Source organism: Botryllus schlosseri, chromosome 2, assembly GCF_051294905.1.
Source record: "Botryllus schlosseri isolate E-star chromosome 2, Bs_hap1, whole genome shotgun sequence".
NCBI lineage: Eukaryota > Metazoa > Chordata > Ascidiacea > Stolidobranchia > Styelidae > Botryllus > Botryllus schlosseri.
Genome location: NC_137237.1, coordinates 3,766,775 through 3,789,816, shown reverse-complemented (window position 1 = coordinate 3,789,816; position 23,042 = coordinate 3,766,775). Strand labels below are relative to the sequence as shown.

At 40.1% G+C, this 23,042-nt stretch overlaps 1 protein-coding gene across 3 annotated transcripts; it reads left to right on the top strand.

Annotated features, from left to right (window-relative positions):
* LOC145433045 (uncharacterized) lies at positions 1–18,582 on the top strand. Of its 3 annotated transcripts, none has more exons than XR_013913038.1 (5): positions 1–846; positions 14,413–14,580; positions 15,822–15,991; positions 16,919–17,972; positions 18,030–18,582. XR_013913038.1 is itself a non-coding variant. In XM_080309945.1 (5 exons), exons 2-5 carry the CDS (start codon positions 489–491, stop codon positions 17,735–17,737), a joined length of 1,515 nt encoding a protein of 504 aa, XP_080166071.1. In that variant the 5' UTR covers positions 8–232; positions 332–488; the 3' UTR covers positions 17,738–18,582. The 3 variants fall into 3 exon arrangements, 2 of the variants coding, with proteins under 2 accessions (XP_080166070.1, XP_080166071.1); XM_080309945.1 differs by having other exon boundaries at positions 8–232; positions 332–846; positions 16,919–18,582; XM_080309944.1 differs by having other exon boundaries at positions 16,919–18,582.
* Positions 18,583–23,042: the final 4,460 nt, after the last annotated feature.

The following is a 23,042-nucleotide window of genomic DNA, read 5'->3' as shown; positions in this document are numbered from 1 at the left end:
ATATCGAGAGCGCAAAAAAACGAAAAAATCTGCCGTGCGACTCTAACGGTTTCCAGCGATCATAAACGATTTGTCTCGGCAATCTTCACAATTACGTTCATTTCCTTTGCTGTAGATCATTTCAAAGATCCTACACGTATACACGGTAGTTACACGAATCGGTTCAACAAGGAGACTCAGCTATACTCGCGACCGGTCATCATCGAAATTTTGTTCTCTTGTTACACAGCAGGTTAGTTAGAATTTCTTTTGTTATGGGTCGTTCCGATGAAGATCGACCCTGGAACGATAAAGGCCCGGAATATTCTGACGGCCGTGTATTTGCTTCAAGGTTACTTACAGGCGGCGTTGGACAAGCGAGCGACACTGCCCCGAATTCAGAGACACCAAAGACTGTAGAACAAATCGCCAAAGTAAAAAAGCCCTCGTCTACGACAAGCGCTGTGTTTTTCCCTAATCGCGCGGACCAGTCGAGATACGTTCAAGATATGCTACGCTTCAGTGCCAACGGTGTGGTCCCGTCTCCTGTAGTATCCAGGCCGAAGCACATCCAGGATTTCGTGAATTACGCTAGTCTTGCTCGCGATTCGAGGGTGGCAAACATGGAACATCGAAGGTCGGACGACAGCGACGAACCTATCGATGTAGAGTCAAGCGACAGGCCTGAAAGTTCAGAAGACATCGATGTCACATCTACCGGTGACGAAGTGGAGGCAGTGCAGTGTGCACGGTCATCTCCCAGAGTGGACTGCCAGCTTTCCGATGATCGCAGGCCTTACATTCAATACTCGGCGGAGACACTAAATTCTCAAGTCACCAGTGAACAACTAGTACGCCCATCCAAAGGTAAGAATTCGTTTGCTTCACTTATAATAGTACGTGCGTTTTGCATTGCACGATATGTACGTTACACACTGGCTTGTCTACTATATCTAATGGTAGGCTTAATCTAAAATCGACTCCAATGGTTGAGATAGCTTGTGAATGTCCTTGTAGCAATACCTTAATTGTGGGTCCGTGGCTACTGGCTATGTCTGGTACACATGGATGTAAAAAATGGTATATATGTTGGATTGGTAATTTACACTGAAGCTTGGACAATGTACGGAGCCTAAGCGACTCTCTGTTCGTAGACTGCTTCCGCCATTTTGTAATTTTCTGTCATCGCGAAAGAGGTATCGGCCTCATCGGGCGTTGCGTTTCCTGGCCTGATTTTTTTCGGTTATCGATATGATTCGTGTAGTGAATGTTCAGAGTGATGTACTTGAATGCTTGAGTGGTGCTCGGGTATGAAAACCCTAGCAGCATATCTTCACAGCGCGAAGTTGGGCTTACTTTTGGCAACAAGTAAATCACTGGTAATGAAAAGCCGAGCCTTTCATCGCTATTGACATATTGTCGTAACAACCACCGGACCTCACTGCCGGGCAGAGATGAGCATGGATTAGGATTAGGATTTGAAAAAACCGGATTTGTGAGATTTTGTCGGATTTGGATCGGATTAGGATTAGAGATTTTTTGCTGAATGGATTAGGATTTGGATTGGATTGACCGATTTTCTGGGAGATTGATATGTCGTGTAGCGAATGGCGACAAACTTAATTCAGATTAGTTATTATTATATTATGGTACACTACACTATGGTACACTCGGTGCCAATGAACATGATAGGTGCAGTCATATGCCGAGTTATCTCAAATCAAGAGAATTGTTGGTTGTGAAGGAAAAATCTCTAATTCCTCCCTTGCACAAATTAGCAATTTTACTGAATTTCCAAGTTAGAATCGGATTAGGATTGGACATGGATTTGAATATACAAAAGTTCTGGATTAGGATTTGGATTAGGATTAGAGGTTTCGGATTTGGATTGGATTAGGATATAGAAATTCCAAATCCGCTCATCTCTGCTGCCGGGTGCTTTATACCTACCTGAAAATGTAAAATTTGCGGTTTTTTTCTGTTGTTGATTTACACATTTATGACGCTGGATAACATGTTTGTGGGTCTTGTCACAGTAGTAGTATCGTCTGTTATGAGTCAATTCCTCCTTAACATCAAATATACATACATCACAATAATCATTTCTTAAATTGATTCATTTCGAGATATGCATGCTGTAATCGTTACATGATATTGACCAATTTCTTGGACTTTATCTTAGACCTGTTTTATTTTTTGTGATATTCACGGTGTTTTTCGACTACAATGCTCAATTACACGAGGCCAATATTCTTCGTTATGATTCCATATCTTCCGACTTGTAGCGCGGCCCACCACTATAGGTTTTTTTAAGACACCGCATACGCCGATCAGATGGCGAAGAGGAGCCTAGTAAAAAACCTTAGAAAAAATCGTATGCAATAAGTTAACCTATGTATCGAGCTCTAATGTTTCTGTGGGCTTATTTGTACATTCAAAATTGGGATTATGGCCCTGAATTAAACACAACCGGAATATGTTTTAGCAAATTTATATTAAATGCGCAATCGCACGTATGTGAAAATTAAAAACCGCTATAACGCATTTCTAATACGGAATTTCGTGTTATACCACTACCGTGATATAAAAATTGCACTTGAAACGTTGTTGACAAGGCGTTTAACAAATTGCATTTCCGAGTCTACCATTCCACTTTGAAACCTGTCATTTTTCCGAGCAAGCGATTTGTTAACAAGCCGCACGGAGTGGACAAAAACTTGAAAACTTGCAATGGAAACCACTAAATACGGTTTCACAATATCACATTAGTCGCCGTATAGCACGAAGGCTTTTCTTGCGTATATAATCAGGCCCACTATAATTGCCAATCTGGCATGGGTGGAGAAGTGATACATGATATTTCTAGTTAAATTCGTTTAGTGTTATTACCTCGAAAATCAACGCCAATCACACGCTATAACTTAGGAAAATATGTGTCACATCACAAATTGCCCATATATACATTGTCACATTCTAATTTGTTGAATTATGTTCGAACATGATGGTGTCTCGATGCTGACTGTCCGTTCAGAGCCAACTTTTCCTAATTGAGATTAATTAAAATGGATGAAATTGGACGATATTCTACTATGACTGTACCTTTTTTACACTTACGTAGGTAAGCCTAATCCTGATACGTTTATATGTAAATGGTCTTTTTAATTTAACTAAACATCATTTTCGATGTATATATATCTTATCTCTGCGTTCACCTATGACACGAGTCCTGCGCAAACTAATTTCACCGTTCGCAAGGTAGAAAAAGGTATAGCTTTTTGAAATTCGAAATAACAGTACTTCGTCAGATCAATTTATTTTGCGATTGGGCGCTATTATGAGCTCATTCAATTAGAATTTCTCAATTGCATGGGTCAATGTAGCACACGGCAGCTGTTGCACTCACCTGCGAGGTCCGCTTATAGCTATGAAGTTAAATTGTGCTTGGAGCATGGCGTTTCATGGTAGGCCTATCTGGTCTATGTATTGTATAGTTTGTAACTCCTTATCGGATGAAAAGTAAGTCTCTTCGATTTTATGTCAATACTAGACTTACAAAACTGAAACCTTGCATTTTCTCCATAAATATAATTGTGATATCAGTAATAACTAATGACAGTGCCCCTGTAGTGTATGGCTCAAGTCAGTCAGGCCTTAATATACGGTAATCGTGTCAAAGGCTATGGAGTAATTCACTCCCTGTTACTGTATGAGAGCGTCTGCCTGCCCCAACCAGTATTTTCACCTAATTACGTGGCAGAAAATCTTCATTATCGACATCTATTCAACCCTAACCATGGACTACGTGAACCTGTGATCTTTATCGCCGAACACAGATCATCAAAGTGACAGTAATCACTCTTAATACCATGCGGTCGCGCGCAAATATCTGTCAATTAATACTAGTTATATATCCGATGTGTTGGCTGGTTTTTAGTCCCCCAAATTGCAATATTCTAACGCGGACGCAGACGACAATATTAAGTTGTACGCCGTTTCCGACCTCTTTGTGAGCACTGAGCAATCTGTCAATGCTACCGTACGTAGTACACTGTGCAGGTAGGCTTTGTCATCATGAGTAATTATTGGCTCTCTAATCACAAAGCGCGCCCGTTCTGTGACGTCAGTATGAATAGATTTGAGTTAGGGGCACGCGGCTGCCGCATTCCTGGCAGTCGCCATCAACGGTAGACACCGAAACTCGTGTTTAAATTGACGTTTCTGTGTAGGTATTCCGGAGCCTAATTAATCGTCGGTTTTGAGTTACTCCGCTAAGAATGCCTAATGAAACAATCGCTAATTAAGCGCCGTTTCGCTGAAAACGCATCGGCAATTGCCCGGCCGGCTGATATAATAACGGTTTATCTTTACATTTCCACTTTACACTTTACATGTCGCGAAGCCGTATAGTGACGTCACACGTTTCCAAGAATAGTGTCTTGTCCCGACATGTTAAGCGCGCGATATTGCGACTGTATGGGAGTGACGTGACAATTTTGTGGCTAAATTCAATTTGATGCGTGAAGAAAGTTTCGTATTGCGTATAAGATCGGCGGAAAGGTCGAACAATATAATCGCATGCATTGCGTGGTGCGTATAGGGTCCTTTGAGCCAGCGCCGGAGCCTGTGAGCTGCACAGCGGACACTGTGTAGGCCTGAACCCGAGAGCTTGAATCCGTGATGGTAAGCCTGTGGGCCTGAGCCTTTGAGCCGGACGCTGTAGGTCTGAACCTGAGATCTAGAGTAAGTGACCCTGAGCCTGTGGTCCTGGTCCTGTAGGCCTGGTCCTGCGATCTTGGGTCCGTGATTTACTGGCTTGCACAGAAGTTTGTTTTACTACATACGCTATCTGTTAGCTGTATCGAATGAAGTTTTTCCAATGTCGTGATCTAACATACACATAAATTGCAGTTTTTGTAAGGCGGGCCTGCGGACGATGGGAGCTTTTCTTGTCAATATGCGGCCCGTTAATTATATCAAAAGTATTTACCATTTCGGGTATTGCTCAACGTTGTAAATGGTCCGTAATTTTATAATATCATGATTGCACCTTTATGGGATTTGTATAAGGTCGCGAAAGCTTCATTAAATTATTGCGACGCGATGATTGGCTTCCTCGAAATGGCGCTAAGTCGCCGCATGTTGTGGTTATGTTTCGAGTACTTTCTCTCAATTAGTTTTATTTACGAATTGGATAACTTCTGGTATACGGCCGATAATGGAGTCGTCGAATACTTCAGAAATCGTGACCACATACGAAAGACTGTTCCGATAGGGTATATTCTTTTCTGTAATTGTGACCTGGCAGAATGGAAAAGCTTCATTTTCCAATGCGGATGGCGTCAGGCTATACCTAATGCCCACAAAACCATGGGATAAAAACCGCAAAATTTCACAATAATTACGCGCCGACTGTTCTTAAGCATGTGAGGTTATGGTCAATGATTGTTGCTAATACTAATTGCCGGACGTGCGGGATTTTGTTTTGTCTAATTTGAAAGTCAAGGGGGTAATTAACGAGAAAAAAATATTTTCCCGTAAAATGGCGTCAAGTTATGAATCACGGTGGGGATAATTTCGAAAACTCTATAGCGCGCGCACAATCGGTCAATTTGCGAGAGCGGTGTTATCATAACTTGATCCCGAGCGTACGGCTATATTCCATCCATCTGACAGCGGCACATAACCACCTTCATGACCCTGCAGATAAAACTACTTTATCGGATGGCAAGGAGAATGTCACGTCGTCTGGAGGGGAGTGTAGCAACGTGCCAGTACGCGAGATATACTATGTCAAATACTCGCATCGTAAAGAAAAATATACAATTGAATAATATATTAATCATACTCAAATAAACCCGATTATTTTCGGCTGATTCGACATCATCATCGATTACACTGACGAGTGTCAGCCTAAAATATTCGGGTTTATATCAATATGAATATATAGCCAATTGTATATTGAAGCTCGCTGCCGCCAAGAGTCTTCGGAGTTTGGGTAGAAGCATGTATTAATGAAAATGCAGGAAGTTTATTTGCGTTACGTAACGCCAAAGGCAATATTTTCTAGCGTATGCCTATACATTTACACCACTGAACCTAAAAATATTACTCCAAAATGAATGTATTTGAAAAGCTGTAATTCTGTATTTGGTACATTACAAAGCTAAAGGCAATATTTTCCTGCGCATGCCAACACATAGCTGAAACTAACATTATCTTACAAAAGCCTAGAGGTGGGCCGTGCTATAAGTCGGCAGTTACGGAAAATAAGAATATCGGCCTGGTGTAAATGACCAATGACCATAGTAGTCGACAAACACCATGAATACCCCCAACACAAACAAACAAACATTATCACAAAAAGGGCATGTATATGTATTTCGAAAAGCATTCTGTATTCGGTACATTTCAATGCTTCTTCGCGACAGTAAAATATACTAATTTATCCATTCATTCAAAATAAAATTCACCACATAACTCTATCACTCGCCAATGCGTGTATAACTGTATATATATTTGAAAAGCTGTAGCACTGTATTTGGTACATTCCAAGGCCTTTTCGCAATAGTAGAAGATGTGTTGATACAATTTTAGTATATGTGGAAACCATCGATACCCGAATCTTGAAAAATACTAATATCACAATGAAATAACGGCAGTACCAATATTGACGGGTTTTATTTCATAGTAAGTCCTTGCATAATCAGAGAATGATCATTATTTTTAAAAATATGTGAAATCTATCAAGTTGAAAGAACGGTGGTTCGTTTAAATTTTGTTAAATTTTTTTAAATTTTGTGATACGATTGTTGATATACAATGTTCTTTCCAATTCTCTACTAGTTGCTGACGATTACCCCTGACGAGTGTCAGCCGAAAATATTCGGGTTCATTTCAATATGAATATACTATTTAATTGTATATTGAAGTTCTGTACCTCCAAGAAGCTCTTTAAATTTTAACGTGTCTTTCCTTAATAATTCAATTAGCACAGTCACGCGACTGAACACGTAATGGTATCGAAATACTACTCAATTTCATGGCGACAATGGGGTAACGAGTTATGATCGCTCGGTAATTGACGATTAATAATTAGGCCATCGTTTAACGTTGCGCACTTAAGCCATCAGACTTGAATGTGTTTGCGGCCGTTCTCGTATTTTCTCATGAATGCGCGTTTTTTGGTGTTGAAATTGCCCATTGCTAATAATTGCTGTTACGTCTATAAGCTCAGCGACCTCCAGTGCCGTCGAGTGTCATTAACAATTTTAATTGCGACCTGCGTGCATTTAATGGTTTTAAAACAGTAAGCGATTGGCTCATAACACATCCACGCGAGGTACTAAGGTATAATTTGCATGAAAGTGACGGGGAATCTCTGGCTTAACCTGCAAATTTGGGCTCGCGGAGCGCCATTGCTTGTCTCGCGCCTAATTACTGTTTTCCGGGACAGAAAGAGCAAAATGGAGAATGACACGGCATAAACAATTGATGGACAGTTGCAATCTAGTACGCCGCGCGAAACAGGCTTGTACTAAATACTGGATTTTCAAAATACGCATCTAGAACTAGAACTAGAACTACTCAATTTTCAAAACTCGCAACTAGAACTACTCACTTCTCAAAACTCGGAACTATGAAACTAAAACTAGTCATTTTTCAAAACTGGCAACTAGAATTAGAACTAGAACCTTTCAACTTTTCAAAATCCGCATCTGGAACTACTCATTTTTCCAAATCCGCAACTAGAACTAGAACTATACTAAAAACAGTAGTTAGTTGACCGTTAGTTAACTATATAGTTTGAGCAATTCTGGCGCGAAACCAAAATTTACTATATACGAGTGAGTTTTGAATGCGGTGCAACCAACATACGTAGATACTAATGATTTGTGTGTATGTGAAATTATGAAGTAGCAGCTTCTGGAATATGTACAATGCACCGAAAGATATTTTATCCGTTTCGAAAAACGATATTCGCGCAATACAGACCACACCGGCTCAGGCGAGAAATCGTGAAATCGCGAATAACGACGCTATAATTTTGTTTACCGCTATCAACATTAATCACAATCGTTGCGATTAGTAGATCGGCCGCAGCTAATGGTATCACAAATAAAGCCAGGTGCGGAATTTCGCTTTTGTTAAGAACGCCGGGCGCAGTAAGAATAATCACATTTTACACACCGACAACCAAAATATGTGTATACTTTTCGAGAAATGAATACCGCACAGGGGTAGGGCGGCTACAGTAACATTCCAAGGTTGCATCATACATCCAACGGGTCACGACTAAATTATGTCATTGTAAATCGCGGGCCAATTAACAAATAAATCTCAGTACACAGCTGCGCACACACTGTCATTTGGAATGCTTATTTATTTCACACGTTCTGTTCGCGGTGTTGTATATATAATAAGGCTAACTTTTCCAATCATTAGGCGTCGTTTCTTTCTTGTTACGACGCTTATGCCGCGCACCTGTACCGCGCGACAAAATCCTCCGTAAGCTATTGTTCATGATTAATGACCGATTAGTTAAACCAGATTTAGCGTCAACGTAATTCTCGTGATGCGGACGGATTAAGTCGGGCGAATTTCGAGATGTGTTACGCGCGACGCAGATTACAGACACTGCTGGCGACCGCAGATAACCGATATATTTCGAAGTTGTATGAACCATACGCTTGCGGTCGGTTCTAAATCTGAGTTTCGGACCAAAATGTTGTATATTTATGATACGCGACTATATGCAATCGATCATGCGTTCTGTATGCTGCCGGCGGGAGTTGACATTTGGATACAACGCCAACACGTATTCGCATATTTTTATAGAACAAACTCCATCGCCTTTGAAAATGAGTGTTACCTTTATAAGATCGACTCAAGTCAACCCGATAATACGATAAAAAAGGATGTAGTCTTCGATTTATACAGCTCACTCATTATAGCTTAGTGTTAATTTCCGCTAGTTTTCGACGTATGTATCACCTGGACACTGGTTACTTCGGATTTGACACAGTTATATACGCGTAAACAGATTTATATAACATATTGAAAATAAAGTATATTGTGTAAGCCAGCCAGCAGACATCCGCACTGATTTGCTGGAAATATTCGTTATGACCATTCTGACTCATTCTGATATTTTGTATAATCATTTTTGATGTTCTTTCTTCTTTTAACACTGTTGGGAGGGGGATTCTTAGCAATAAAAGGTTGTCTTGAATGAGCTATGCTGTTAAGGTTTCACACCGCCACGCTTACGTGTCGATCAAAATTCGTGAGTCCCTTTTGCCCCCTCTTAGCAGTAGAAAATTTTCGTTTCTTCCAAATTAGATTAGAATTCGAAATATGGCTACACAATATTTTCCGGAATTAGACTACAATTAGAATTATTGAATAGTATATAGATATTGAAATGAACCGTATGATGAAACGTAAATGAATCGTATCGAATTGTTGATGTACATTATACAATGACGAGTGTCAGCCGAAAATATTCGGGCTCATTTCAATATGAATATACTATTCAATTGTATATTGAAGTTCTGTGCCTACAAGAACAAGAAGCTCTTTAATTAGAATTATAGTTACATTTTTTTTTCAAATTAGATTTAAATTAGATTTTTAGCTAAATGTTTTTTTCCAAATTTGATTAGAATTAGAATTACTGAATTCGCGAAAAGTAGAACATCGAATCAAGTTCGGTTCATATAAATTCATAGTTCATTCATTCTCATCGGCACGAGAATGACAAATGTCTGTACAGCAAAAATTAGCTCGTTTCGCACTGTACAGTTTTAGCGTTTTCAGGAAAACCGGAAATTAGATTGGAATTAAAATGCGAGTATAGAAACATTTCACAAATTAGGTTAGAATCAGATTACCAGCATTCCGCTCAAATTACTCAAATTACATAACTTGAATTATCTAGTTTTCCGAGTCCGTCCTTTGTGTCCGATTTCCCACCGTATGATTTCAACACATTTACGGCCATACGTGTATTCGCGGTCACACCGGGCACTGTGTAATTCGTGACGGCCATGTTTACAACATGGAAATCGCGTATTAGCCGCGACTCGATGGTGATTTGGCATCTTGCCGCAGTTCATGCGCACTTTAGAAGCCTCGTTGAGTAACGAATGTAGGAAGTTTACGTTTCTGTAAATTCGTTTCTTCACGGCGTATCATCGCGGGCAGTGCATCTTTCGGAGAGAATTGTATTTACAAATTTGCGAACTTGTTCCCGAGGGATTCATTACCGCCGAGCTGGAGTCGAATCCGTACCGTTTTAAACATGACTTTACGCGGATTACATATACAATTTCATAATATTGTTACGGAAACACGAATTAATGGGATTTAGCGAATGGGTGGCCTTGTCGATTGTGTCTTCCACCCTGACATCACAGCTTGCACGACTTCTCCGTAATTATGTGTTATAATTTGCGCTGAGTGCACGAGCAACTGTCCAATGAGCATATATTTGGAGTTAGGACGTATCACACTGATTTGTCATAAAAAACTTTGTAGAGCTTCTTGGGGTACATAACTGCAATGTATACACGTCATACCTTGTGCTACGATTGTTGATACACAATGTTATTTCCAATTCCTTGATAGTTGCTGACGATGGCCCTGACGAGTGTCACCCGAAAATATTCGGGTTTATTTCGGTATGAATTTACTATTCATTTAAAAACTTTGTATGTGATAGTTCCATGTACGGAGGATCGATGTCTTGGATTAAGAAGGTGACGTTCTACCAAGTTTGAATCAATCCGAATGTTTGTGTGACACACGCTATATTATTAACGTGTGAAAAGCAACTCGAAGTAACCTATACTAAAATGTGTTGTTTAAATTTATAAACTTCACAAAAGTAGTGCATTTGTGGCACAAATGCTGAAAATAAGACTCGAATATTTCCAGAAACTTACCTATAGTTCACAAAACACGAATCAAATAAGCTTCCTGGAGGTACCAATTTCGAAGAATGTATAATTTACTGCACTCTGAGATTTTCGACTGAATGCCATTTGAAGCGAAGGTTCATAAATGCGGCCAACCATATTCGAAATAAACAAGGAATTTAAGATACTCTCGCATAATTTCAGTACACAATTGAATAATAAATTGATTTCGAAATAAACCCGAATAATTTCTGCTGACACATCGTGAGCAACTATAATAGAGAATTGAAAATAAAATTGCATACGGTACGATTGTTGATATATACGTTGTTCATTTCAATTCAACGTAATAATGACAAGTAAACAGACTCCGCTGTGTTGTGGTGCTTGTTTCTTCAATGTCACCTGATTTACTGTACGCAAATTCATGTAACTACGCGGTAGTTTCGCATGTCAGATAAGTAAATATAAGTGTTTTTTGTTTACAAACTGCAAGCAGTTTTGCGCCGAAAACTTGATAGAATAATCATACTTTAGCAATGAATCGCATGACAGAACAGCGCAACCAATCGCAACATGTTTAGTGTATTGATACAATCTCCCGAAGCGATGAAGAACCACTTGTCGAAATTAATAGACCTTTCATAGACAATGTATCCGAAAGAGAAAATTCCAAGTCTTTTTCCAAGAAGTTTTACCAGTAAAATTTCCAGCCGGTGCAGTCATTTATTTAATTTGTTGCTGTGGGCACTGCGCGCGGGTTGCGTCGCCCGGTTTATCCGCCCTATCGCGGGTAGCAATCAAAGTAATTTGTTTCCCAAAGCTCCCAGCTATCCCGTGTTCCGAAAAGCGTCCGCATGGCGCCGCGTTCAATGTATGCACCTTAGATATAAGTGCGTCTTATATTGCCAGTTTTGCTCGGGCGATCTTTATGGCGTGTTACGAGAAACTGTAATATCTTCGAAGTTTCAACCGATATTTATGGATAGTATACACTGTTTGCATGTCGTAAAACGTGATTTTTTTTCAAATAAAAAATTTAAACGATTGAATAATATATTGGTATTTAATTGGATAGAATATTCATATTGATATAAACCCGAATATTTACGGCTGACAATCGTCAGGGGTAATTGTCAGAAACTATAGTCGAGAATTCAAAAGGAGTCTTGCATTGAAGTTCTGTGCCTTCAGTGGTGTCTTAAAAGATATGTTTCCCCAAAGGCTAAATGCTCCTAACGTTGTAGGTAGGCAATGAATTTAATGCAATGTATCAGGATGCAGATTAATTTCAAAAACTTTGCATTGAATATGACATCATTTCTAGAAATCATTCGAGTTTTGTGATTATTATCTATCATATGACTATCACATCACAAACAAACTGAGCTGTGAAAACTGTGAATTGATTACAATCATTTCTCGGAATCTTTGAGAATTTGTGATTATTGCTGAAAACATTCTCTCGCATCACAGACTAAACGAGCCGTAGCGCGACAGTATTTTGCAACATGGACGATTTCCACTTTGTTTACTGCGATGCACGACACACCAAATATTATGTTTGAAGCATCATTGGGTAGAATGGAATTGTAACGACGAAAAGTTTTATAGTTTCTAGTGTTGAGTGTTGATGTAAAAGCGTTAATCTTCCTGTTTTCGATACGCCCGCTACGATTATAACCGTGGGTCAGTGCAAGAACGTAGGCCTATACTCCCGCCATTTTGTTCCAGCAATGTTTTGTATACATTGTTGGTCTTGAGGTCAATTTAACTCTCGGAGCAGTCTAAACTCGCCATAATTAAACGCCGTTAATAGATTGCACATTATTATAGGCGATAATCAAAGCCATCGCCTGTACCCTACCACGAAGCCTCGCGAAAGTGCTTCCACTTGGCGGGGCGTGGCCCTTTTAACCTTACAAGATGATGAATGTAGCTATGTGTACGTTACAGGGTGGGTTTTGAGGGAGCGATGCTAAAAGGAGTTGCATGTGTCGGGGTATAACTTGGTTTTTATCTTCTGCGAGCGCAATCAAAACTTGATCGGGTCATGGGGCTTGTTTTAAATTCACTTATTACTACCCATAAACCAATTCCTAGTATCGACTGTAGATTTGGTTAGTAAGCTATCCAAACTGTAAATGAAAATTTGTTTCAGACGATTAGATAGGTTAATCTGATGCTATTGAAGAAAGTAAACGCAATCGGCCGCTAATCAATTCGCTGTTTTCAAGGGTGGTATTAACCAGACCCGCTCACCAGCGCCTAATGACCCGGAAAATGATAAAAACTAAGCATCGTGATTCGCTTAAAGTGTTTTTGGCTAAATAATGCCAAACCTCGTATCTTATTTTACATCAGCGCGCGCCGGTATTACGGGGTTTGAGCTAATTTTTGCGTAATCGCGATTTCTACGCGATACAACCGACAGCTGACTGCCGCCCTGGTCCGCGGATGTATCGGCGTCGCGTTGTGCCCCCCGCGTCTCAGTCTGCGACTCTGTAATCCTCTACGATGATCGAATCCATAATACATATCGGATTATTCGCGAGTGGTCGCGTAGGAGGGCTTTTCGGGGAGATATCGGTCATATTATCCTTGTCATAAATAACGTAGGAGGGCTAATGACAAAACAAAATAGCGGTTTTAAACTTAAGAGCCGTTTGGACATTAAGATCGATCCCTTGAGTTCCAAAGCGTATCAATCCAGTTGAAACAGCGTCAACTTCATGCGATTATACGGGGACATAATTTCGTAATTCATATGAAGAGAAATCAAAATTGTTGATTATGTTTGTTTGGTGGATTATAACGCCACACTCAAGTATTCTTTTGCATCCACGGAATACATATATTAAGATAGTTGTGCAACAGTACAAATCAATACAATAGCGGGTGTCTGATTATGAGACTACAGTACTTCAAGTTTTTTCGGCACCATCCTATCTTTTCATTATATCGCAAACTTGGGGTGTGTTGATTTGATAAAAACTTACTGAAATGATGATATTGATGATGATGACACTCAGAGTATGGTATCGTCGTGAAGAACAGACCCCGAGCACTATATTATTCACGTTATCTGATTTGACTTGTTAGGACGACCAATGATCTAATCCTGATCAAATTTTGTGAGATGTTTCAACGCTCTCATTTTAACTCTTGTTCAATTTCACGTGGGTTTAAAAATGCTATACTGGGTATAAAATGCTGAACTGTATACATAGTACGAAACGCGCCAAAGCTTACGAGAATCGACTCAGTTTTGAATCGAACTGTGCTTGATTTTTGATGTGTTTCTTTGCAACTCGGAATTGGATTCGATTTTAGGCGGATTTATAATTCTAATTCTGATCGAATTTGGAAAGAACTGTGTAGCTGTAATTCTGTTGTAATTTGGAAAAGCTAAAAATTATCTGGTGTTCCAACTGTTGATGAGAACAAATTCCACAACGAGAGAATTCGAGTATTTTATCGCCTAAATAACTCGGGTAAACTATTGTTTTCGTATTAGGCGTCGGGGGTTTGACGAGCCACTCCATATCGCGAATAATCGGGAGATCGTCGCCGGCACCCGACAACGAAGGCAACGAGGAACAAGCGTCGAATATGAGTTTGTCAAAAAATAAAGACACATCGCCCTCGGAGGCGTCGTTCGACTTGCGCAGAGACGATCACAAGTGTAAGAACTTTATTTATTACGGCCGTTATCGTGCGATTTATCAGGTTATGCATAAGGTATGAGTGTAAAACAACAGAAAATCGTTACCATAAAACTGCTCGTTAGTCTTTTGAATTGCATGTACTATCACATATACCTTCATACGCAACGAAAATAGTTGCTGGCGATTTCCCCTGGCGAAGGTCAGCAGAAAATATTCGGGATTATTTCAATATGAGTACATTATTCAATTGTATATTGAACATCTGTACCTTTAACTATATATGATATGTAACTTGAAACACGTCTGAACCCACACCTAGGTATTATACGTGATTTAATGGAATCTATTGACTGCTGTCATAGTGATGGATTCGTACAAGTTCATCGGCGTGAAATCTCCATTTTGATAGAGCCTCAGCACACGGTTTTGAGTTCGCTACAAGCAAACTATCAATTGAAGAGGTTTTTATAAGTACAGAGCTTCAATATCGTAACAAACAATAATTCATATTGTAAAATTTGTTACATCGTTTATTACAGTTGTGTGTTACAAAATTATACCAATTGCAACAGACAAAATATCTGAAATGTTGTGAGAGAGCCAGAGTGAGTATTTACCCGTGAACGTTACGTTCGTGAAATCGTGCATATGCAGTCGACAACGCTTAATTCGGACACCGGACAAACAGGAAAACCTCTTTATTCAACCAAAATGCTCGGGAACGAAACAAACAGTAAAAATTACACGTAAAAAACTACGGATAATTTGTACAATTCTCCTCTTTATTCGGACACAAGGTCGCAATTCTTGTCGTTAGGTTTTGACCCCAATAAACAGAACTTCATTCGATTTAATACAAGATGAGTGATTATAGTGAAAAAAAGTCGGGCCGTCCATTAACAGTCGACAATGAACTCGTAAAGGCCGTGTCAACCTATAGTAGCTTTACGTCGGTACAATTGCATCCCTCTTGTAGAACAGAATGGTAAGGAAGAGTTTTCCGCCTAGCTAAAATGTTTTGCTGTTACTTGTCTCAGTGGAGTATAAATTTATCCGGTGAGAATAGTCTTTCAGCCCTTGACTTTTAGTGTATTGAGTATTGACATGCTCGGCCCCGACAGCTATTGCAAAATTTCTGAGATAGTCGTTTTGTAACCTAGCGCTGACGCGAAAAAAGTCCACAAGTTGCAAAGCTACAATCCCTTACATATACCGTTGTGACAACGCGACAATTCACGGCGCGATTCCCCAATTTCAGCCATGGGCATGTCTCGTTCTCCTACCATGATGGAAGTTAAAAAGCGTCCGAGAACGGCTTTCACTCCGGAACAGATCAAAAGGCTGGAGAACGAATTTCAGAGAAACAAATACCTCTCGGTCGGGAAGAGAATGGAGCTGTCGAAAGCGCTCAAACTCACCGAAACTCAGGTAGAAATCGAGTGCTTAATCACACTGTCCTTCGTATTTCAGTTAACTTCAATATTTTCATCATTTCAAAACAAAACAAATAGGGTTGCATTGAAAACAAATGGTGTTTTATAAAATAGCCTTTTTTCAAATGTATAAATATGTCATAACTGCGTAAATACTACTGGAGTGTGAGCCTGCGGACGAGTTGCTCCCAATATAGTCGACGTGTACGATGTGGGGTGGCTGGAACCCTAAAAATTGTCGGTTTAACAGTTGTAGTAAAGATATTTCGTCAAAGGAGCTATATTTACCCTACATTTTCAATTGTCATTGTGAATCCACTGTGACGTGGAAATTAATAAACACTATAAAACATGTTTTAAACATGTTTGTTTTAAATTGATCTTCGTTTTAAATGCAACCCTAACCACAGGATTGCGATGGAATGCAAAGATTGGAGTAGAAAAGGCTTGATGTATTCTCAATCAAACATCCACATCGGCCCAGAACGTGTAGATAAGCGGCACGAGCACTGAATTATAGCAAGACTTTATTTTCCAAATTAGAGTAGAATTAGAATTGCCGAATTCGTAAAAACTTGGAAATTGGAAGTAAGTTCAGAATCAGAAAAAATGCAACGAAATCAAGTTCGCTTGATATAAAATCAGAGTTCAATTTCGTGAGCGAAATAGCAAATGTCCGTACACCAAGTTTGAATCGTTTCGCACTATACATGCAGTTCTCCTGTGTCGTTTTCACGAATGATAACGAATTAGACCAGAATAAAAATTATAGAGCATGGAAACATTTCACAAATTAAATTAGAAGTATATCTAACCAAAATTTCGCTCTAATTATAGTGTAAAAAGACAAGTTGAATTATCTAGTTGTCCGAAGTCTGCTATGCGATATAGACTGACATTGACCGCGACGATTTCCTTTCAGATCAAGATCTGGTTCCAAAACCGCCGCACAAAATGGAAACGCGAGTATCTCAGCGAATGGGAAGTGTGGGCGCACCAAAATTACTACGCCATGCACGGGCTCTACGGCGCCGCGGCCGCAGCCTCTGCGCTAGCAGTCGCCTCCGTGCCCGGCATGCCCAGACCGCATCCGGGCATCATGACCCCGCCTGGAATACCCCAACCGCCTTACACAGACCCAATGGGCAACATGATGAAACCAGGACCTTTCACGCATCCGAGTATGATTTACCCTGGACCGCCACAACCACGGATACAAAACCCGCATTCGCCTCCAGTGACTAAACCAGGCGCTCTTTTACCTGGTAGGTTAGCGGGTAACGGCCAAGGATCCATGGTGCCTCTACCCTTAAATTCACAAGCAATGATGCCTCAGTTGCCTCTTTATTTCTTCCCGAACCCCATGTACGCGGCCGCCGCGGCTAATTCTAGATTAACAGGTGACACGCAGTTACCATTCGGGGATACCTGGCCTTCAGTTCACCCAAATTCAACCCCAGTGTCTCAAGAGGCGTTGTCCAGCATTTCCATGTCAGGTTCAAGTTTAGGACGCAACGCGCCGAAACTATCGCCCTCTTTGACGAAACCTTCAGATGTAGACAGAGCGGGTTACTTCAAAACCAGCGTAAACGCGGTCCTGTGCGGCCCACGCCCCCAAAGCAGCGCAAACGGCCCGTTGGGATACAGACGGTGGCATTCTATGGGCCAGCGGGTTACACCAGAGCAGTGTAACACGGCCTCGTTTGGACATGACAACGACGCGATACCAACAGCCACGTGATCAGCGTCCGTTTTTAATAAAAGATGCTTTCTTTGATTCTCGCAACATCAGTTTACATTCGTTATTTGATTAACTGTGCTCAAAATATGGAGTGGTCTCGAAAGGTAAAGATACAAGCGCGGAAAAATGTCTGACAACGACCATTTTATTCGGAAAGCCACCGTATTCAAACCGATGTAGCTTATCTCTGGGGGTTTCGAGGCCGTATAACCGTAAATCCATGGATGGTAAATAGGTGTCTACCAGATTTCCATCATAGCGTACGGTGTGAATCAAGTGAAGTCACTTCCAGGTGCAGATTGCGCTTTCATACCCTTCCAATGGGTGTGAATGAGTAAAATATACCAATTCCTCCGGAGATGTTTCCCAGGAGTGTGGTGGATTCTATATTTTCGTGTGCCACCTTTATAAGTGTTATACGAAATCGATCCATCACGCCCCTGGTGTGTATCTTGATAAGAATACGTGTATTCGAAGTATTTTACCACATTGGACTGGTGTGAAATCAAAATTTGATGCTTAAAAGTGGCGTTTGCAAGATTTACACTCTACGCTAGGGTGAACATCGGCGAAACGTACGATTTTCGTGTAAAACTTTTACCTGCGGTTTAAATGCAGTGGACTTCTGAGGAAAATGATCGCTGCCAAAATTTTCACGCTTTCATCTTAACTTGAGAACGCATCATATTTTGAGCGCTGCGCCGCTTTAAGTTATCGTTGGATAATAAGTTTCGATCGTATATATACACCGTAATCATACCTTTTAATTGTGACGATTTTTTTTAAATACATTGTGTATCGCCGCCATTTCGTTGATGTTTATAATATATAATATTCAATTTCGTGCGAATTCGTGTTGACTTTGAGAAAGGGGATGATAGCGTAATGGCGGAGCGTCGGGCTGCTTAATCGTGGAGCGTCGTGGGTTCAATCACAGGCCGGTTCAGACCAAAGACGTAACCAGTAGCACTGGTATCCGTGGCTTCCCCGCTTAGCGCTCAATATTTCCAGGATCGGACTTGGGAAGCTAGGTAGTTCTGGTTGTCTAATTAAAGCGAAATGCTGATGATATATTTCTAATCTAATTTGTGAATTGTTTCTCTACTCTAATTTTAATCCTAATCCATTTTACAATATTCCTGAAAATGCTAAAGGAGAAATGCATTGCGCGAAGCGAGCCAAGTTTGCTGCAGTGTACGGGCATTTGCCATTCTCATGCCCATGTGCATTAACTGTGATTTGATATGAACTGAACTTCATCCAATTCCCTAGTTTTCGTGAACGAAGTAACTCTAATTCTAATCTAATTTGGGAAAAAACTGTGAAGCTATTAATCTAATTATAATCAAATTTGTAATAAACCGTGTAGCTATAATTGTAATTCTAATCTAGCTTTTAAAAGCTAAAATTATCTTAGTTGTCCATCTCTGTCTCTGAGAGTGTCCTCGGGGGACGCCCCTAAGTCCTCTTTTTTGGGAATTTTGTTTATATATAGGGTAAAATTCGAGTGAGATACTGCAAATCAGCACTGAAGTAACGCTCCGGTGGCTATTTCGGGAGATGAGCCGGAAACTTGACATTTTTTATAGTCAACCGACCACGAAGTGGGAAAAATTTACCATTTTTTCAGGATTTTCCTCCGGTATTGCAAGTCTGAAAATTTATAAAAAGTGTCCTCCTTTCAGATTTCCAAAATATGGTAACCCTACTTACTGCACCTTTCTTGCCCAGCGGCATATGCACATCATGCATGGCATGCATATGCACAGATCTCGTGCATATCGGTGTATATGCTACAAAAGCATCAAGGACCAAAATATATAAGATCCTATTCCTATACTCCTATTTGCCAAACAATCGATCAGTGCGATATCAAGTTACAGGTGTACTTTCGTGGGATTGCTTTTATAAACGAGGATATTTGTTTTCCATTATTGCAGCTTAATTCAGGGTGTTGTATTTCTGGACTTGAACAAGCGTTTAACCCTAGTGTTTTCGTTGTCGCCAATAGAGCAAAATGCGAGCTGCAGCCGCGAATTACCGTACGTGTCACCTGCGTTAAGCGCGAGTTTGGTGCAACGTATACGCCCCGTGCAAATGAAATTGCCCACTTTTCCGCTATTTAATAATACATCGTCGCGTAAGACGAGAAGAAAATCATACTAGCGCCGGTTATCTGCGTTGAAACGATCTCGGAACAGACTATTTTGTCGTCAGGTTATGTATACGTTCACGAACACATGACCGCTATGGGACCGTATAGTATTCCAACTTGTATAGCTGGAACAAATGAATCGTCAAGGCAAATGTTAGATATACATCTATTTCAGGGTAAACCGATATCTATCTTCATTTTGGGTAGTAGAGGTTTATGACGAATGCCAAAAATTATGACTCCATTCGTCCGAAACCTTCGATAATACTGGCACAACTTTAATGATGTGTAATGAAATTTTAGCAGTGTGATAAATCACCAAACCAGTCTCGTGAGTGCTTTAGAGCAGCGGCTCTCAATCGCCTGTCCGTGACAAGTTTGCTGTCGGTCCGCCGGATATATCATAATTCTATATCAAATAGCAAAGTCACTGTTCTTTCAAAGGTCACCTAACAATCACAAACAAGTTAGAAGTATTTAACGTGTCTTCACAAACTTCGCCTTGCAGAATCTTCAATGTACTCCGTATAAATATCTAGTTTGAAAAAGGCATCATTAAATGGAGTTTCCAATATTACATTCAAGTTGTCGTATTTAAATTTAGGTTGATTTTAGTTTTTGAAGGTTCACTAGTCCGCAACATTTGTTCTGAAGTTTTACCGATCCGCGAGGTCAAAAAGGTTGAGAACCCGCTGGTTTGAGACTATTTGTTTCTCAATAACTAGCTGCTTAACTAATAGCCATCAACTATAGTTTATCTCAGTCCGACCTGCCCTTGATATCTTTATAAATCTATAGGTATGGATAAGGCTAAGCGTACTTTCGTAATAACGCAATGTGCTATTTAGAATCAACTTGGAAACGACGCCGCAAATCATCAATTTTCGAACAGATCTGGTAAGGACATAACCATGCCGAGATAACATAAGGTATATATCTGTATGCATCAATCACTCTTGGAATTCTGAAAAGCTGGGCGATAATTAGGCAATCTACACGTCCAATCATGCCTAAACGGTCAAAATAACAAGTCTGCAGATACATGGCGTCACTTTAATCCGATAATCAGCGGATGTTCTCTCATTGGTTGCGATGTTGGTATATATATTTATGCAATAAGGCGGTACCAGAGAAATATATTTCTGTCAATACGGTAAAATGTCGCACATTTACAAGAGCTTTACAATAGAATACAGCGTTACATATCGCGCTCAACCAGATGCAGCACGCTCGGAAGAGTATGGTGCAACATATTTATCGCGTACGCATATTGCATAGTCGACAATAATAACTTATATGAACTTTCATCCATACAAAGGACTGGTGCAACTATACACTCAAGAAATAATATGAACAAGAACAATTGTACAATGCCCGATGATAGTTGGCATGAAAGATATCTTACGCAGGAATAAATAATGTATATGGTACAATAACAACAATAAACATTCAATTACACCTGCGAAATGTCAGGGTATAGCCAATATCCCATGGAGATGATAGAATTACCCGTTTTCAACTTTCCAAGAAACTTTCGATCCGATCTCGGCACGTAACGATCATGTAATATGATGAGGGACGACCCGATCGAATCTGTCCGCCCCACAAGATCAAAGCTAGCAACAATCTTCTGTTATTACGACATTGCTTGATACCGAATATTGTAAGACTACAAGATAATCGAAATTGGTTAAAATAGCTAAAGAGCTATTAGTATTGGATTACAATGTATCGTAATAAGTCGGATCCTATTGTAAACTTGATCACTCGAAATAACCGGTGTAGGTTAAACCCAAGTGCATAATAAGAAAATCTCCATTTTATCGAAGCGCAATCTACATTATAGGTATTTTACAACCTCCTCAACGGTTGAATTTTTACGCATGAAAAATATCTACCGGAGCAATTACAAGCAATTCGGGTCGCGCGCAAGATAAGGAAATTTGTTCAATGGTGTCAATATCATTGAAATGGATATGCTGTATACCTAATTGGGAAACTTGAACGTTATTTGAAAATCACGCCCTTGCCGCATCGAATAACGTAGGCTTATAGGCTGTAAGACTGTTTGAAATAAGACACTCCACGTCTTACGATATATCCAGATCATACCCCGGTTTTGATCAGATTTAGGTTTGGGATTTCGACATGAAATTAAAAATGTAAATTTTTCTTCCATTACTGACCAGTGACCAATTGACCATGGACTTGTATTATGATTAAGAAATAGCCTTACTAAAGAGTGTAATCCAGTATCCAGTCATCTCTGACATTTATACTTGCTATATGACTATTACCAATGACCAATGACCAATTGACCATACACACGCGAACCCCTTTACTAACCGGGGGAACACTTACGAAAGCTTTACTACTGCAAGCCTTCGGGAACTCGAACTTTCGCCGAGTCATAAAAGCAAAAATCGACGACAATACATATATATGACGACTTTTTTAATTATTACAATTTTACGATGGACTAGCCTACTGGTGCATCAAATGAAATATGCATCAACAGACTGTTGAAGAACCAAAACCATTAAAATATGATTTTCACACAAACGAAAACATACAATAAATATTTATTACAAATCAGTGCAAGTTCTGCTGGCCCCTTTCATTGACGGACATAAACCAGCTCAGAAATGCGAGGCTTCGAAGTGCCAATTGCTTTATTGCAAATGAGCTGGTAACTATTGGAGATAGAATTTGCATTTCAGAAGGACGGGTGCTCGATTTCAAAACCATAACCTCCCTTACGTAAGTTACTGAACACAACGCACCAGTGTCGATTCGACTGATGATTGGGCCTAATTACCTGCAACCAATGATGGCCCAGACTGGCGTTTCATCACAAATCATCCGCATGACGTGAGTGTGTAACTGTGTATCGTCACCTTCGTAGAATCCATAGCGTTTCATGAAACACCGTTAAAGGACTACTGCGCTAGAATATACGGCCTGCATGCTAATTTCGGTTATGGGCCTGTGTCATGTATACCAGTAGCCTATGCGTCACAATTAAGGCTGGGCACGATGATTCGAGATCACGAATCTGAATCGAGTATCAATTCTGATGATTCGAGCCTAGTAGTGCGAGATGATTATTTCGAGTACTGAAATTAGTGAAATTGTAAGCTTCTTGCCATT